We start from the raw sequence: 19,043 nt of genomic DNA, 5'->3' as shown, positions 1-19,043 counted from the left end.
GCACAGAAAAAACGTTTTTGGGGAGTGATCCCGTCCCTCAAGGGTTAAGTAAGGTTTGATTTTGTGACGTATGACAAAGATTTTGGATCTTGTTTTTGATTAAGCTAATCACAAACTCAAATTGTAAAGTCCCAGATTGGACAGTTTTGGGTCTGTAGGAGCGACTGGTGCTGACGGTGCATGAGTGGAACAAAACCAGGCCTAAGCTTTTGTAACATGTGAGAACTTTTCTCTGGTCTTCTGGACCAGGCCTGTCCTGCAGAGGGAAATATGGATCATCTCTGTGAGCCTTCATGACACGCTCATATAAAACATGTCGATATTTGTGAATGAATATGAGGGACGGACGGTTTTGTAATGTTAGAGATGTGATTGTTTGTTAATGTTGTAATTCCGTTGTATTTTGTTGTATTTTGTTGTATTTTGTTGTATTTTGTTGAATGGTGACCTTGAGTGTCTTGAAAGGCACCTCAAATAAAGTGTATTATTGTTTTTATCTTTAGAGTTACTTCGGGAAAATGAAAATCGTACGGGATGAGTTTAGTCTTTTTTATACTCGTGACATGGAAACTGAAATGTCAAGGAGAAAAGTCAACACTTTCGCAGGCGCATTGAGTTGCCTTGTGTACGAAATGCGCGGCGTAAATAAAGTTGCCTTGTGTACGAAATGCGCGGCGTAAATAAAGTTGCCTTGTGTACGAAATGCGCGGTGTAAATAAAGTTGCCTTGTGTACGAAATGCGCGGTGTAAATAAAGTTGCCTTGTGTACGAAATGCGCGTTGTAAATAAAGTTGCCTTGTGTACGAAATGCGCGGCGTAAATAAAGTTGCCTTGTGTACGAAATGCGCGGCGTAAATAAAGTTGCCTTGTGTACGAAATGCGCGGTGTAAATAAAGTTGCCTCGTGTACGAAATGCGCGGTGTAAATAAAGTTGCCTTGTGTACGAAATGCGCGGCGTAAATAAAGTTGCCTTGTGTACGAAATGCGCGGTGTAAATAAAGTTGCCTCGTGTACGAAATGCGCGGTGTAAATAAAGTTGCCTTGTGTACGAAATGCGCGGCGTAAATAAAGTTGCCTTGTGTACGAAATGCGCGGTGTAAATAAAGTTGCCTCGTGTACGAAATGCGCGGTGTAAATAAAGTTGCCTTGTGTACGAAATGCGCGGTGTAAATAAAGTTGCCTTGTGTACGAAATGCGCGGTGTAAATAAAGTTGCCTCGTGTACGAAATGCGCGGTGTAAATAAAGTTGCCTTGTGTACGAAATGCGCGGTGTAAATAAAGTTGCCTTGTGTACGAAATGCGCGGTGTAAATAAAGTTGCCTTGTGTACGAAATGCGCGGCGTAAATAAAGTTGCCTTGTGTACGAAATGCGTGGTGTAAATAAAGTTGCCTTGTGTACGAAATGCGCGGTGTAAATAAAGTTGCCTTGTGTACGAAATGCGCGGCGTAAATAAAGTTGCCTTGTGTACGAAATGCGTGGTGTAAATAAAGTTGCCTTGTGTACGAAATGCGCGGTGTAAATAAAGTTGCCTTGTGTACGAAATGCGCGGTGTAAATAAAGTTGCCTTGTGTACGAAATGCGCGGTGTAAATAAAGTTGCCTTGTGTACGAAATGCGCGGCGTAAATAAAGTTGCCTTGTGTACGAAATGCGCGGCGTAAATAAAGTTGCCTTGTGTACGAAATGCGCGGTGTAAATAAAGTTGCCTTGTGTACGAAATGCGCGGTGTAAATAAAGTTGCCTTGTGTACGAAATGCGCGGCGTAAATAAAGTTGCCTTGTGTATGAAATGCGCGGTGTAAATAAAGTTGCCTTGTGTACGAAATGCGCGGCGTAAATAAAGTTGCCTTATGTACGAAATGCGCGGCGTAAATAAAGTTGCCTTGTGTATGAAATGCGCGGTGTAAATAAAGTTGCCTTATGTACGAAATGCGCGGCGTAAATAAAGTTGCCTTGTGTATGAAATGCGCGGTGTAAATAAAGTTGCCTTGTGTACGAAATGCGCGGTGTAAATAAAGTTGCCTTGTGTACGAAATGCGCGTTGTAAATAAAGTTGCCTTGTGTACGAAATGCGCGGCGTAAATAAAGTTGCCTTGTGTACGAAATGCGCGGCGTAAATAAAGTTGCCTTGTGTACGAAATGCGCGGTGTAAATAAAGTTGCCTTGTGTACGAAATGCGCGGCGTAAATAAAGTTGCCTTGTGTACGAAATGCGCGGTGTAAATAAAGTTGCCTTATGTACGAAATGCGCGGCGTAAATAAAGTTGCCTTGTGTATGAAATGCGCGGTGTAAATAAAGTTGCCTTGTGTACGAAATGCGCGGCGTAAATAAAGTTGCCTTGTGTACGAAATGCGCGTTGTAAATAAAGTTGCCTTGTGTACGAAATGCGCGGCGTAAATAAAGTTGCCTTGTGTACGAAATGCGCGGCGTAAATAAAGTTGCCTTGTGTACGAAATGCGCGGTGTAAATAAAGTTGCCTTGTGTACGAAATGCGCGGCGTAAATAAAGTTGCCTTGTGTACGAAATGCGCGGTGTAAATAAAGTTGCCTTGTGTACGAAATGCGCGGTGTAAATAAAGTTGCCTTGTGTACGAAATGCGCGGCGTAAATAAAGTTGCCTTGTGTACGAAATGCGCGGCGTAAATAAAGTTGCCTTGTGTACGAAATGCGCGGTGTAAATAAAGTTGCCTTGTGTACGAAATGCGCGGCGTAAATAAAGTTGCCTTGTGTACGAAATGCGCGGCGTAAATAAAGTTGCCTTGTGTACGAAATGCGCGGTGTAAATAAAGTTGCCTTGTGTACGAAATGCGCGGTGTAAATAAAGTTGCCTTGTGTACGAAATGCGCGGTGTAAATAAAGTTGCCTTGTGTACGAAATGCGCGGTGTAAATAAAGTTGCCTTGTGTACGAAATGCGCGGCGTAAATAAAGTTGCCTTGTGTACGAAATGCGCGTTGTAAATAAAGTTGCCTTGTGTACGAAATGCGCGGTGTAAATAAAGTTGCCTTGTGTACGAAATGCGCGGTGTAAATAAAGTTGCCTTGTGTACGAAATGCGCGGTGTAAATAAAGTTGCCTTGTGTACGAAATGCGCGGCGTAAATAAAGTTGCCTTGTGTACGAAATGCGCGGCGTAAATAAAGTTGCCTTGTGTACGAAATGCGCGGTGTAAATAAAGTTGCCTTGTGTACGAAATGCGCGGCGTAAATAAAGTTGCCTTGTGTACGAAATGCGTGGTGTAAATAAAGTTGCCTTGTGTACGAAATGCGCGGCGTAAATAAAGTTGCCTTGTGTACGAAATGCGCGGCGTAAATAAAGTTGCCTTGTGTACGAAATGCGTGGTGTAAATAAAGTTGCCTTGTGTACGAAATGCGCGGTGTAAATAAAGTTGCCTTGTGTACGAAATGCGTGGTGTAAATAAAGTTGCCTTGTGTACGAAATGCGCGGTGTAAATAAAGTTGCCTTGTGTACGAAATGCGCGGCGTAAATAAAGTTGCCTTGTGTACGAAATGCGCGGTGTAAATAAAGTTGCCTTGTGTACGAAATGCGCGGTGTAAATAAAGTTGCCTTGTGTACGAAATGCGCGGTGTAAATAAAGTTGCCTTGTGTACGAAATGCGCGGTGTAAATAAAGTTGCCTTGTGTACGAAATGCGCGGCGTAAATAAAGTTGCCTTGTGTACGAAATGCGCGGCGTAAATAAAGTTGCCTTGTGTACGAAATGCGCGGCGTAAATAAAGTTGCCTTGTGTACGAAATGCACGGCGTAAATAAAGTTGCCTTGTGTACGAAATGCGCGGTGTAAATAAAGTTGCCTTGTGTACGAAATGCGCGGTGTAAATAAAGTTGCCTTGTGTACGAAATGCGCGGCGTAAATAAAGTTGCCTTGTGTACGAAATGCGCGGTGTAAATAAAGTTGCCTTGTGTACGAAATGCGCGGCGTAAATAAAGTTGCTTTGTGTACGAAATGCGAGGTGTAAATAAAGTTGCCTTGCCTTTAGTAACTGGTAGAAAACGCCAGCCCACGCGCACACACGTCACACAGCTTTGTGAGTTTGAATGTGGTTGTGGTGGCAGGTGAACGGGACGCCCGTGTCCGTGCCCTTCCTGACCGGCCTCATGACCCGCCTCACCACCTCCGAGGGCTTCCTGGTCATCGATACCCAGCAGGACATCCAGGTCCGGTACAACCGCTTCAACACGCTGAGCATCACCATGGGCCAGCGGCTGCAGAACAAGGTCTGCGGCCTGTGCGGCAACTTCAACGGAGACGCCAACGACGACTACGCCACGTCACGAGGGAAACCCGCCACCAGCGCCCTGGAGCTGGCACAGAGCTGGAAGACCAACGGCATGCAGAACAGGTGGGCACGCGGAGCAGGTGGGCACACGGAGCAGGTGGGCACACGGAGCAGGTGGGCACAGGGAGCAGGTGGGCACAGGGAGCAGGTGGGCACAGGGAGCAGGTGGGCACAGGGAGCAGGTGGGCACACGGAGCAGGTGGGCACAGGGAGCAGGTGGGCACAGGGAGCAGGTGGGCACAGAGCTGGAAGACCAACGGCATGCAGAACAGGTGGGCACAGGGAGCACGTGGGCACGCGGAGCAGGTGGGCACAGGGAGCAGGTGGGCACAGGGAGCAGGTGGGCACAGGGAGCAGGTGGGCACAGGGAGCAGGTGGGCACAGGGAGCAGGTGGGCACAGGGAGCAGGTGGGCACAGGGAGCAGGTGGGCACAGGGAGCAGGTGGGCACAGGGAGCAGGAGGGCAGAAGCAGAACAGGTGGGCACAGGGAGCAGGCGGGCACAGGGAGCAGGTGGGCACAGGGAGCAGGTGGGCACAGGGAGCAGGAGGGCAGAAGCAGAACAGGTGGCACCACACGACGCTCACATGGCTAATGCTAACGTGGATAATGCTAACATGGATAATGCTGTGGCTAATGGTAACATGGCTAATGCGAACGTGGCTAATGCTAACATGGCTAGTGCTAGTTTATAAATCCTCTCACTGAGTAACATCATCATTGTGAGGAGCTTCATGTCGCCGTCAGTCTGGCAGAATCAGGAGCTGAACCATGTCCTTTTGTGTTTATTATTAAGTAGTCATGTGACCTCCATGTCATGTGACCTCCATGTCATGTGACCTCCATGTCATGTGACCTCCATGTGATGTGACCTCCATGTCATGTGACCTCCATGTCATGTGACCTCCATGTCATGTGACCTCCATGTCATGTGACCTCCTGATTGCAGCTGTTTTACTTAACTCTACTTAAGTTCTGGTTCATGAACAGCCGTCCCAACTGCATTTGCAAAGTGACACGAATTTTGGAAATGAAGAACTGGATTTAAAAGGTTATTCAAGGCTTCAGGCAGGTAACGATTTATGATTCCTGTCATAACATCCTGTCATGTCCCCTGCTCTTCCTCCTCTTCCTCTTCGTCCTTTTCTCCTCTTCCCCTCCTGTTCCTCTTCCCTCTCCTCTTCGTCCTCTTCCTCCTCTTCCTCCTCTTCGTCCTCTTCCCCTCCTCTTCGTCCTCTTCCCCTCCTCTTCCTCCTCTTCGTCCGCCTCCAGCTGTGACGAGCTGCAGTACGTGGCGTTGGCGCAGTCCTGTGAGAACACGGCGGTGCTGGCTCTGCAGAGAGAAGACGCCTGTCAGAAACTCACCGCCCTCAAAGGTTTCTTCCAGCCGTGCCACGGGCTGCTGGACCCGCGGCCCTTCTACCAGTCCTGTTACCTGGACGGCTGCTACAACCACCGCAAGGCCCAGGTGTGCGGGTCCCTGGCAGCCTACGCCGAGGCCTGCCGCGCCCTGGGCACGCTGTCCACGCGCTGGATCACCCAGGAGAACTGCTGTAAGGGCTACACAAACAAACACACAGCCTGGGAGGGGGTGTGGCTAACCTGTGAGGGGGTGTGGCTAACCTGTGAGGGGGTGTGGCTAACCTGTGAGGGGGAGTGGCTAACCTGTGAGGGGGTGTGGCTAACCTGTGAGGGGGTGTGGCTAACCTGTGAGGGTGTGTGGCTAACCTGTGAGGGGGTGAGTCTAACCTGGGAGGGGGTGTGGCTAACCTGTGAGGGGGTGTGGCTAACCTGTGAGGGTGTGTGGCTAACCTGTGAGGGTGTGTGGCTAACCTGGGAGGGGGAGTGGCTAACCTGTGAGGGTGTGTGGCTAACCTGTGAGGGTGTGTGGCTAACCTGTGAGGGTGTGTGGCTAACCTGTGAGGGGGTGTGGCTAACCTGTGACGGGGTGTGGCTAACCTGTGAGGGGGTGTGGCTAACCTGTGAGGGGTGTGGCTAACCTGTGAGGGTGTGTGGCTAACCTGTGAGGGTGTGTGGCTAACCTGTGAGGGGGTGTGGCTAACCTGTGACGGGGTGTGGCTAACCTGTGACGGGGTGTGGCTAACCTGTGACGGGGTGTGGCTAACCTGTGAGGGTGTGTGGCTAACCTGTGACGGGGTGTGGCTAACCTGGGAGGGGGTGTGGCTAACCTGTGAGGGGGTGTGGCTAACCTGTGAGGGGGTGTGGCTAACCTGTGAGGGGGTGTGGCTAGCCTGTGAGGGTGTGTGGCTAGCCTGTGAGGGTGTGTGGCTAACCTGTGAGGGGGTGTGGCTAACCTGGGAGGGTGTGTGGCTAACCTGTGAGGGTGTGTGGCTAACCTGTGAGGGGGTGTGGCTAACCTGTGAGGGGGTGTGGCTAACCTGTGAGGGTGTGTGGCTAACCTGGGAGGGTGTGTGGCTAACCTGTGAGGGTGTGTGGCTAACCTGTGAGGGGGTGTGGCTAACCTGGGAGGGGGTGTGGCTAACCTGTGAGGGGGTGTGGCTAACCTGTGAGGGGGTGTGGCTAACCTGTGAGGGTGTGTGGCTAACCTGGGAGGGTGTGTGGCTAACCTGGGAGGGGGTGTGGCTAACCTGTGAGGGTGTGTGGCTAACCTGTGAGGGTGTGTGGCTAACCTGTGAGGGGGTGTGTCTAACCTGTGAGGGGGTGTGGCTAACCTGTGAGGGTGTGTGGCTAACCTGTGAGGGGGTGTGGCTAACCTGTGAGGGGGTGTGGCTAACCTGTGAGGGGGTGTGGCTAACCTGTGAGGGTGTGTGGCTAACCTGGGAGGGTGTGTGGCTAACCTGTGAGGGTGTGTGGCTAACCTGTGAGGGTGTGTGGCTAACCTGTGAGGGTGTGTGGCTAACCTGTGAGGGGGTGTGGCTAACCTGTGAGGGTGTGTGGCTAACCTGTGAGGGTGTGTGGCTAACCTGTGAGGGTGTGTGGCTAACCTGGGAGGGTGTGTGGCTAACCTGTGAGGGGGTGTGGCTAACCTGTGACGGGGGGTGTGGCTAACCTGTGAGGGGGTGTGGCTAACCTGGGAGGGTGTGTGGCTAACCTGGGAGGGTGTGTGGCTAACCTGGGAGGGGGTGTGGCTAACCTGTGAGGGGGTGTGGCTAACCTGTGAGGGGGTGTGGCTAACCTGTGAGGGGGTGTGGCTAACCTGTGAGGGGGAGTGGCTAACCTGTGAGGGGGTGTGTCTAACCTGTGAGGGTGTGTGGCTAACCTGTGACGGGGTGTGGCTAACCTGTGAGGGGGTGTGTCTAACCTGGGAGGGGGTGTGTCTAACCTGTGAGGGGGTGTGTCTAACCTGTGAGGGGGTGTGGCTAACCTGTGAGGGGGTGTGTCTAACCTGGGAGGGGGTGTGTCTAACCTGGGAGGGGGTGTGTCTAACCTTTGAGGGGGTGTGGCTAACCTGTGAGGGGGTGTGGCTAACCTGTGAGGGGGTGTGGCTAACCTGTGAGGGGGTGTGTCTAACCTGGGAGGGGGTGTGGCTAACCTGTGAGGGTGTGTGGCTAACCTGTGAGGGTGTGTGGCTAACCTGTGAGGGGGTGTGGCTAACCTGTGAGGGGGTGTGGCTAACCTGTGAGGGTGTGTGGCTAACCTGTGAGGGGGTGTGGCTAACCTGTGACGGGGTGTGGCTAGCCTGTGAGGGGGTGTGTCTAACCTGTGAGGGGGTGTGGCTAACCTGTGAGGGTGTGTGGCTAACCTGTGACGGGGTGTGGCTAGCCTGTGAGGGGGTGTGTCTAACCTGTGAGGGGGTGTGGCTAACCTGTGAGGGTGTGTGGCTAACCTGTGAGGGGGTGTGGCTAACCTGTGAGGGGGTGTGGCTAGCCTGTGACGGGGTGTGGCTAACCTGTGAGGGGGTGTGTCTAACCTGTGAGGGGGTGTGTCTAACCTGTGAGGGGGTGTGGCTAACCTGTGAGGGGGTGTGTCTAACCTGTGAGGGGGTGTGGCTAACCTGTGAGGGGGTGTGGCTAACCTGTGAGGGGGTGTGGCTAACCTGTGAGGGGGTGTGTCTTTAGCAGAATGGATCTATGACCCGTGCGCTGGAGGAAGCTGCACAAACTTCACCTGTGAACTGGAAAATGGAGGAGACCTGTGCGGCTGCCCCGAGCTCCCCACCTCTACTGGTTAGTACTACTACTACTACTACTGCCACTACTACTACTACTGCAACTGCTACTACTACTGCCACTACTACTACTACTGCCACTACTACTACTACTGCAACTGCTACTACTACTGCCATTACTACTACTACTGCAACTGCTACAACTACTACTACAACTACAACTACTACAACTACAACTACTACAATCACTGCCATTACTACTACTACTGCAACTACACAGTGTTAATTTTGACATACAAAGATATTTTAATTTAGTTTTAGTCTTTTGACGAAAATGTAATTCGATTTTAGTCTAGTTTTAGTCGACTAAAATTGCAAGTAAATTTAGTCGACTAAATTTAAGATGAATTGAGTGGACTTTGCATTGATGATATTCATTATAATCATATTTAATGTTGTTCCTCTGCTTCATGGAGCTGCTCCACATGAACAAAGCTCAGAGCTGATCCTTTAACAGAGAATGTACATGATCTGAGGCTCTTTCAGACGCTCAATAGAAGTTTGGATGATTTTAGTCTCTCAGAGTTCCCCCTCAGAGTTCCCCCTCAGAGTTCTCTCTCAGAGCTCCCTCTCAGAGTTCCCTCTCAGAGTTCCCTCTCAGAGTTCCTCCTCAGAGTTCCCCCTCAGAGCTCCCTCTCAGAGTTCCCTCTCAGAGTTCCCTCTCAGAGTTCCTCCTCAGAGTTCCTCCTCAGAGTTCCCTCTCAGAGTTCCCTCTCAGAGTTCCCTCTCAGAGTTCCCTCTCAGAGTTCCCTCTCAGAGTTCCTCCTCAGAGTTCCTCCTCAGAGCTCCCTCTCAGAGTTCCCTCTCAGAGTTCCCTCACAGCCCATGTCAGGTCAGAACTTGTTTCTGGATAATGACAAACTCTGACCAGGTTCAGCATCTTCACCAGGTCTTTGGTTCTTGGTTGATCTTCACATTTGAGACACAGCTCTTTCATCTCCGACACAGAACCCGCCTTCTTTCTGACCTGTGTGATGATTGGACATTACAGAACCCGCCTTCTTTCTGACCTGTGTGATGATTGGACATTACAGAACCCGCCTTCTTTCTGACCTGTGTGATGATTGGACATTACAGAACCCGCCTTCTTTCTGACCTGTGTGATGATTGGACATTACAGAACCCGCCTTCTTTCTGACCTGTGTGATGATTGGACATTACAGAACCCGCCTTCTTTCTGACCTGTGTGATGATTGGACATTACAGAACCCGCCTTCTTTCTGACCTGTGTGATGATTGGACATTACAGAACCCGCCTTCTTTCTGATCTGTGTGATGATTGGACATTTACATCATTGCTTTAACCAATGAACCTGGACCTTCAAGAGTCTGGAAATCACATCAAGGATGAACCAGACCTGATCTTGAAGGTCATGACATCATCATCTGGGCTTTCCCAAATTGTTTAAAGGTGTTTAAACAAAAACATTTCTAAAAAATTCTGTCTCTTATTCTTCTGACATTTGATAGAATCGAAACCATGTTTAAAATTCTAATTGACCTAAAAAAAAATAAGGAAAAGGTAATTCTGTTTTCATGTCAGACAACGAGAAGAAATGCAAATGTGTGTTTAGTGTCTGTGAGTATCTAAACGTTACGGTTCCTGCTGTTCCTGCTGTTCCTGCTGTTCCTGCTGTTCCTGCTGTTCCTGTCCTCCTGTCATGAGTCTATATCATTTATTAGTTTCACATTTTAAGTTGAAGTACATAAACAAATGAACAATATTCAAATTTTCTGAGTTTTTCCTGTAAGCATGAACTCTGACCTCAATATCTGAACCAGCTTTAAACCTGCTAAAGAAAAATTAAATAAACCAGGTGTAGAACAAGAGGCTGAAGTCCACTGTGAACCTGTGAGCACGTCCAGATGATTATTTAAACTGTGGCGTTTTGTGTCAGGTGACGATGACATCATCCAGGCGGAGGTCACCTGTAAACACGTCCAGATGATTATTTAAATGGTGGCGTTTTGTGTCAGGTGACGATGACATCATCCAGGCGGAGGTCACCTGTAAACACGCCCAGATGATTATTTAAACTGTGGCGTTTTGTGTCAGGTGACGATGACATCATCCAGGCGGAGGTCACCTGTGAACACGCCCAGATGATAATTTAAATGGTGGCGTTTTGTGTCAGGTGACGATGACATCATCCAGGCGGAGGTCACCTGTAAACACGCCCAGATGGAGGTGTCCATCTCCAAGTGTAAGCTCTTCCAGCTCGGCTTCGAGCGCGAGGACGTGCGCGTCAACGACCAGCACTGCGCCGGCATCGAGGGCGAGGACTTCATCAGCTTCCACATCAACAACACCAAGGGCCACTGCGGCTCCATCGTGCAGGTACCACCTCAGGGACCACCTCAGGGACCACCTCAGGGACCACACACAGGACCACACACAGCACCACACACAGCACCACACGCAGGACCACACACAGCACCACACACAGCACCACACACAGCACCACACACAGCACCACACACAGCACCACACACAGCACCACACACATAAAAACACTGCGCCGGCATCGAGGGCGAGGACTTCATCAGCTTCCACATCAACAACACCAAGGGCCACTGCGGCTCCATCGTCCAGGTACCACCTCAGGGACCACCTCAGGGACCACCTCAGGGACCACCTCAGGTACCACCTCAGGTACCACCTCAGGTACCACCTCAGGGACCACCTCAGGGACCACCTCAGGGATCACCTCAGGGACCACCTCAGGGACCACACACAGCACCACACACAAAACAACACCAAGGGCCACTGCGGCTCCTTCGTCCAGGTACCACCTGGTCTTGTTTATAAGTCTCTCTCTTTCTCAGTGTTTTTGTCTTGCTTATAAGTCTCTCTCTTTCTCAGTATTATGTCTTGTTTGTAAGTCTCTCTTTCTCAGTATTATGTCTTGTTTGTAAGTCTCTCTTTCTCAGTATTATGTCTTGATTATAAGTCTCTCTCTCTTTCTCAGTGTTTTTGTCTTGTTTATAAGTCTCTCTCTTTCTCAGTGTTGTGTCTTGTTTGTAAGTGTCTCTCTCTTTCTCAGTGTTTTTGTCTTGTTTATAAGTCTCTCTCTTTCTCAGTGTTTTTGTCTTGTTTATAAGTCTCTCTCTTTCTCAGTATTATGTCTTGATTATAAGTCTCTCTCTCTTTCTCAGTGTTTTTGTCTTGTTTGTAAGTGTCTCTCTCTTTCTCAGTATTATGTCTTGATTATAAGTCTCTCTCTCTTTCTCAGTGTTTTTGTCTTGTTTATAAGTCTCTCTCTTTCTCAGTGTTATGTCTTGTTTATAAGTTTCTCTCTCTTTCTCAGTGTTTTTGCCTTGTTTATAAGTCTCTCTCTCTCTCAGTGTTTTTGTCTTGTTTATAAGTCTCTCTCTTACAAACAAGACAAACAGGTGTGTTGTCTCTCTTTCCCCTCCACCTCAGTCGAACGGGACGCACATCATGTACAAGAACACGGTTTGGATAGAGAGCGTGAACAACACGGGGAACGTCATCACCAGAGACAAAACCATCAACGTGGAGTTCTCCTGCGCCTACGAGCTGGACCTGAAGATCTCCCTGGAGACGGTGCTCAAACCCATGCTCAGGTGAAGAGTCTGTTAGTTAGTTTAGTTTAGGTTTATGCTGCGTAACAAGCCGCCGTCAGAGTCTGAATCATTAAAACATCACAGTCTCCAGAGTCTTTTTGTGCCTAAAGCCGGGGGGACACTGCATGACTGTATCTGTATCTGTCATTGTGGGGTCCTCTGCATTTGACCCATCCTGAAACCTCCAGGGCAACCTGTAGGAGCAGTGTGGGCTGGGGCTCAGCGATGCTTCTGTCCAAAGGTCGAGGACCACAGTCTCTAACCCTAACCCTCTGGGGGAGCTCATGTTGTTGCTCTATTGCCCGTCTCCACAGCAAGCTCCTAAGTCAAATTTAACAATGTTACTTTCCGATGTAATTCCAGCACTCGGTCACTCCCTGCTCCAGCTTGTTAATTTCAACTGATTTCAACTTGTAAATTGCTGTCTTTCCAAATTTCCAGTAATCCAGGACAGTGCCTAATCCAATAAGTAAGTATCAAGAGTCCAAATAAGTATCTTTGATCTCTCCGACCGACAGGACTGCAAGGCAAGCGATCAGCCACATCACAACCAGAGCTGTGAAAAACCCAGTCAGGGCAGATGACCTCCTCCGTGGCCTCACTTGTGAAAAAACCTTGTCGATTGTACTGGAGACCAGTTATCAAGTTCATGGTTGTCCAGTTAAGATCGTAGCAAGCAGCAGGTCCAGAAAGGGAAAAAATAAATAAATAAATAAATTATTAAATATAAAAGTAGAGGGAAAGTAGGGGAAAAATGCACCGTTGGTCATTAAACAGCGATCACAGCGTAGGCAGGATCAATACTTTAGCATTCTGCCCATTCGAGTCGTACTCGTTCTTCCGGACAGTGTGCAATTGCGACCGCGCTTCTGTCAGTCTCCCCCAGGGGGAGCTGAAGCTACAAACGTAGTTTACCACCACCGAGGATGGAGTGAATGTACAATTGTCTCCTGTAAAGCGCTTTGTGACCATGTCTGTGAAAGGCGCTATATAAATAAAGATCTTCTTCTTCTTCTTTAATGACAGTTTGCATCGGTAACAACACTGGCCTTCAGTAGAGCGAGTGAAGGGGAAACAGGCGCGAGCACCCGGACTGACACACAATGACTCTTCAAGGGCAGCGCTTGACTAGCAGTGATCTGAAAAAGCCCAGAAAAATCAGAAAAACATTCACACTTGGGGAGCATAACAGAACATATTTGAGAAGCATTGCACTAAACTGAGAAACAGAATGAATTTTCAAGCTTTAAAGGGGGGGTATTCTGCAAAATGGACTTTTTCCAGCTTTCCATCCTGTTATTCTGTCACTCCCTCATTAAAAACATGGCTGAAGTGTTGCCTCGGCACATTCACGTATTTCTGAGTAATCTGTAGAAACTCTGATGGCGGCCATTTTAGGGATAGGTTTGCCTGAGTCCTCCTAGGAACGCCCCCACCTCCTGGAGACGCCTCCTAGCTTTCGTCACCAGCTGAGTAACCAACCACTGCTCCTCAGCAGAACCCCCTCCCCACTGATGCCACAGACAGCGTGTGGAGGGGGCGTGTCTAAAGGCTCAGAGGTTCTTAAAGAGACAGAGGCCTATTTCAAGACATTCATTACAGCCATTTTGAGAGAGACATTTTATACAAGGCAGTTATTCTAATTTACTGCATTTACAGACCAACAGAAGGTTTGTCATCATTGTAGTGTGAGATAGACTGGTGCTATGGGGCTGACAAAAGCAGAACACCCCCTCTTTAAAGCAGAACACCCCCTCTTTAAAGCAGAACACGCCCTCTTTAAAGCAGAACACCCCCTCTTTAAAGCAGAACACCCCCTCTTTAAAGCAGAACACGCCCTCTTTAAAGCAGAACACGCCCTCTTTAAAGCAGAACACCCCCTCTTTAAAGCAGAACACCCCCTCTTTAAAGCAGAACACCCCCTCTTTAAAGCAGAACACGCCCTCTTTAAAGCAGAACACGCCCTCTTTAAAGCAGAACACGCCCTCTTTAAAGCAGAACACGCCCTCTTTAAAGCAGAACACCCCCTCTTTAAAGCAGAACACCCCCTCTTTAAAGCAGAACACCCCCTCTTTAAAGCAGAACACGCCCTCTTTAAAGCAGAACACGCCCTCTTTAAAGCAGAACACGCCCTCTTTAAAGCAGAACACGCCCTCTTTAAAGCAGAACACGCCCTCTTTAAAGCAGAACACCCCCTCTTTAAAGCAGAACACCCCCTCTTTAAAGCAGAACACCCCCTCTTTAAAGCAGAACACCCCCTCTTTAAAGCAGAACACGCCCTCTTTAAAGCAGAACACGCCCTCTTTAAAGCAGAACACCCCCTCTTTAATAATTGTTATTCCTTCACAATGTTCCAGCACTGGAGCCACAGGTGTGTTATGGAATATTCTGACTGTTTGTACGGGCTTTGGAGCGGCTCTAGTAATGGCTTCTGTTCCGCAGCGTGATCAACCTGACGCTGCCCACGCAGGAGGGGAACTTCATCACCAAGATGGCGCTGTACAAGAACGCGTCGTACCGCCACCCATACCGCGAGGGCGAGGTGGTCCTCAGCACGCGGGACGTCCTGTTCGTGGGCGTGTTTGTGGAGGGCGCCGACGAGAACCAACTCATCCTCATCGTCAACATGTGCTGGGCCACGCCCTCGCGCTTCAGCGGCGACCGGCTGCGCTACATCATCATCGAGAGAGGGTCAGTGGTAAAACATGTATAATAGGTCCCCTTCAGCTGCGACATCATCGAGAGAGGGTCAGTGACAAAACATGTACAACAGGTCCTCTTCAGTGTCGACATCATCGAGAGAGAGGGTCAGTGGTAAAACATGTACAACAGGTCCTCTTCAGTGTCGACATCATCGAGAGAGAGGGTCAGTGACAAAACATGTACAACAGGTCCTCTTCAGTGTCGACATCATCGAGAGAGAGGGTCAGTGGTAAAACATGTACAACAGGTCCTCTTCAGTGTCGACATCATCGAGAGAGGGTCAGTGGCAAAACATGTACAACAGGTCCTCTTCAGCTGCGACATCATCGAGAGAGGGTCAGTGACAAAACATGTACAACAGGTCCCCTTCAGCTGCGACATCATCGAGAGAGGGTCAGTGACAAAACATGTACAACAGGTCCCCTTCAGCTGCAACATCATCGAGAGAGGGTCAGTGGTAAAACATGTACAACAGGTCCTCTTCAGTGTCGACATCATCATCGAGAGAGGGCCAGTGGCAAAACATGTACAACAGGTCCTCTTCAGTGTCGACATCATCGAGAGAGAGGGTCAGTGGTAAAACATGTACAACAGGTCCTCTTCAGTGTCGACATCATCGAGAGAGGGTCAGTGGCAAAACATGTACAACAGGTCCCCTTCAGCTACATCATCATCGAGAGAGGGTCAGTGGCAAAACATGTACAACAGGTCCCCTTCAGCAGCTACATCATCATCGAGAGAGGATCAGTGGCAAAACATGTACAACAGGTCCCCTTCAGCTGCGACATCATCGAGAGAGAGGGTCAGTGGCAAAACATGTACAACAGGTCCCCTTCAGCAGCTACATCATCATCGAGAGAGGGTCAGTGGCAAAACATGTACAACAGGTCCCCTTCAGCTGCGACATCATCGAGAGAGGGTCAGTGGCAAAACATGTACAACAGGTCCCCTTCAGCTACATCATCATCGAGAGAGGGTCAGTGGTAAAACATGTACAACAGGTCCCCTTCAGCTGCAACATCATCGAGAGAGGGTCAGTGACAAAACATGTACAACAGGTCCCCTTCAGTGTCGACATCATCGAGAGAGGGTCAGTGACAAAACATGTACAACAGGTCCTCTTCAGTGTCGACATCATCATCGAGAGAGGGTCAGTGACAAAACATGTACAACAGGTCCTCTTCAGTGTCGACATCATCATCGAGAGAGGGTCAGTGGCAAAACATGTACAACAGGTCCTCTTCAGTGTCGACATCATCATCGAGAGAGGGCCAGTGGCAAAACATGTACAACAGGTCCTCTTCAGTGTCGACATCATCATCGAGAGAGGGCCAGTGGCAAAACATGTACAACAGGTCCCCTTCAGCAGCTACATCATCGAGAGAGGGTCAGGGACAAAACATGTACAACAGGTCCCCTTCAGCTGCATCATCATCGAGAGAGGGTCAGTGGCAAAACATGTACAACAGGTCCTCTTCAGGGGCAACATCATCATCGAGAGAGGGTCAGTGACAAAACATGTACAACAGGTCCCCTTCAGTGTCGACATCATCATCGAGAGAGAGGGTCAGTGACAAAACATGTACAACAGGTCCTCTTCAGTGTCGACATCATCATCGAGAGAGGGTCAGTGGCAAAACATGTACAACAGGTCCTCTTCAGTGTCGACATCATCATCGAGAGAGGGTCAGTGGCAAAACATGTACAACAGGTCCTCTTCAGTGTCGACATCATCATCGAGAGAGGGTCAGTGGCAAAACATGTACAACAGGTCCCCTTCAGGGGCAACATCATCATCGAGAGAGGGTCAGTGACAAAACATGTACAATAGGTCCTCTTCAGTGTCGACATCATCGAGAGAGGGTCAGTGACAAAACATGTACAATAGGTCCTCTTCAGTGTCGACATCATCGAGAGAGGGTCAGTGGCAAAACATGTACAACAGGTCCTCTTCAGTGTCGACATCATCATCGAGAGAGGGTCAGTGGCAAAACATGTACAACAGGTCCTCTTCAGTGTCGACATCATCGAGAGAGAGGGTCAGTGGCAAAACATGTACAACAGGTCCCCTTCAGCTACATCATCATCAAGAGAGGGTCAGTGGCAAAACATGTACAACAGGTCCCCTTCAGCTACATCATCATCGAGAGAGGGTCAGTGGCAAAACATGTACAACAGGTCCCCTTCAGTGTCGACATCATCATCGGAGAGGGTCAGTGGCAAAACATGTACAACAGGTCCCCTTCAGTGTCGACATCATCGAGAGAGGGTCAGTGGCAAAACATGTATAATAGGTCCCCTTCAGCAGCTACATCATCATCGAGAGAGGGTCAGTGGCAAAACATGTACAACAGGTCCTCTTCAGTGTCGACATCATCGAGAGAGAGGGTCAGTGGTAAAACATGTACAACAGGTCCTCTTCAGTGTCGACATCATCGAGAGAGAGGGTCAGTGGTAAAACATGTACAACAGGTCCTCTTCAGTGTCGACATCATCGAGAGAGGGTCAGTGGCAAAACATGTACAACAGGTCCCCTTCAGCTACAACATCATCGAGAGAGGGTCAGTGGTAAAACATGTACAACAGGTCCCCTTCAGCTGCGACATCATCGAGAGAGGGTCAGTGGCAAAACATGTACAACAGGTCCTCTTCAGTGTCGACATCATCATCGAGAGAGGGCCAGTGGCAAAACATGTACAACAGGTCCTCTTCAGTGTCGACATCATCGAGAGAGAGGGTCAGTGGTAAAACATGTACAACAGGTCCTCTTCAGTGTCGACATCATCGAGAGAGAGGGTCAGTGGTAAAACATGTACAACAGGTCCTCTTCAGTGTCGACATCATCGAGAGAGAGGGTCAGTGGCAAAACATGTACAACAGGTCCCCTTCAGCAGCTACATCATCATCGAGAGAGGATCAGTGGCAAAACATGTACAACAGGTCCCCTTCAGCTGCGACATCATCGAGAGAGAGGGTCAGTGGCAAAACATGTACAACAGGTCCCCTTCAGCAGCTACATCATCATCGAGAGAGGGTCAGTGGCAAAACATGTACAACAGGTCCTCTTCAGTGTCGACATCATCATCGAGAGAGGGTCAGTGGCAAAACATGTACAACAGGTCCTCTTCAGTGTCGACATCATCGAGAGAGAGGGTCAGTGGTAAAACATGTACAACAGGTCCTCTTCAGTGTCGACATCATCGAGAGAGGGTCAGTGGCAAAACATGTACAACAGGTCCCCTTCAGCTACATCATCATCGAGAGAGGGTCAGTGGTAAAACATGTACAACAGGTCCCCTTCAGCAGCTACATCATCATCGAGAGAGGGTCAGTGGCAAAACATGTACAACAGGTCCCCTTCAGCTACATCATCATCGAGAGAGGGTCAGTGACAAAACATGTACAACAGGTCCCCTTCAGCTACATCATCATCGAGAGAGAGGGTCAGTGGCAAAACATGTACAACAGGTCCCCTTCAGCTGCAACATCATCGAGAGAGGGTCAGTGACAAAACATGTACAACAGGTCCCCTTCAGCTGCAACATCATCGAGAGAGGGTCAGTGACAAAACATGTACAACAGGTCCCCTTCAGTGTCGACATCATCGAGAGAGGGTCAGTGACAAAACATGTACAACAGGTCCTCTTCAGTGTCGACATCATCATCGAGAGAGGGTCAGTGACAAAACATGTACAACAGGTCCTCTTCAGTGTCGACATCATCATCGAGAGAGGGTCAGTGACAAAACATGTACAACAGGTCCTCTTCAGTGTCGACATCATCATCGAGAGAGGGTCAGTGACAAAACATGTACAACAGGTCCCCTTCAGTGTCGACATCATCGAGAGAGGGTCAGTGACAAAACATGTACAACAGGTCCCCTTCAGTGTCGACATCATCGAGAGAGGGTCAGTGACAAAACATGTACAATAGGTCCTCTTCAGTGTCGACATCATCATCGAGAGAGGGTCAGTGACAAAACATGTACAATAGGTCCTCTTCAGTGTCGACATCATCGAGAGAGAGGGTCAGTGGCAAAACATGTACAACAGGTCCCCTTCAGTGTCGACATCATCGAGAGAGAGGGTCAGTGGCAAAACATGTACAATAGGTCCTCTTCAGTGTCGACATCATCGAGAGAGGGTCAGTGACAAAACATGTACAACAGGTCCTCTTCAGTGTCGACATCATCATCGAGAGAGGGTCAGGGACAAAACATGTACAACAGGTCCTCTTCAGTGTCTACATCATCGAGAGAGGGTCAGTGACAAAACATGTACAACAGGTCCCCTTCAGCTACATCATCATCGAG

At 49.2% G+C, this 19,043-nt stretch overlaps 1 protein-coding gene across 1 annotated transcript in view; it reads left to right on the top strand.

Moving 5' to 3' along the window:
• Nucleotides 1-19,043, top strand: part of tecta (tectorin alpha) — an 87,906-nt gene that overhangs the window by 62,082 nt on the left and 6,781 nt on the right. Inside the window, exons 14-19 of the mRNA XM_079567006.1 lie at nt 4,068-4,354; nt 5,563-5,843; nt 8,331-8,438; nt 10,576-10,778; nt 11,865-12,028; nt 14,471-14,719. Coding sequence (XP_079423132.1) covers nt 4,068-4,354; nt 5,563-5,843; nt 8,331-8,438; nt 10,576-10,778; nt 11,865-12,028; nt 14,471-14,719 — 1,292 coding nt within the window. The remainder of the gene's footprint in view (nt 1-4,067; nt 4,355-5,562; nt 5,844-8,330; nt 8,439-10,575; nt 10,779-11,864; nt 12,029-14,470; nt 14,720-19,043) is intronic.

This window comes from Gobius niger (assembly GCF_951799975.1).
Source record: "Gobius niger genome assembly, chromosome: 11".
Taxonomy (NCBI): Eukaryota; Metazoa; Chordata; class Actinopteri; order Gobiiformes; family Gobiidae; genus Gobius; species Gobius niger.
The sequence above is the reverse complement of the archived record's forward strand: the minus strand, read 5'-3'. Positions and strand labels throughout refer to the sequence as shown.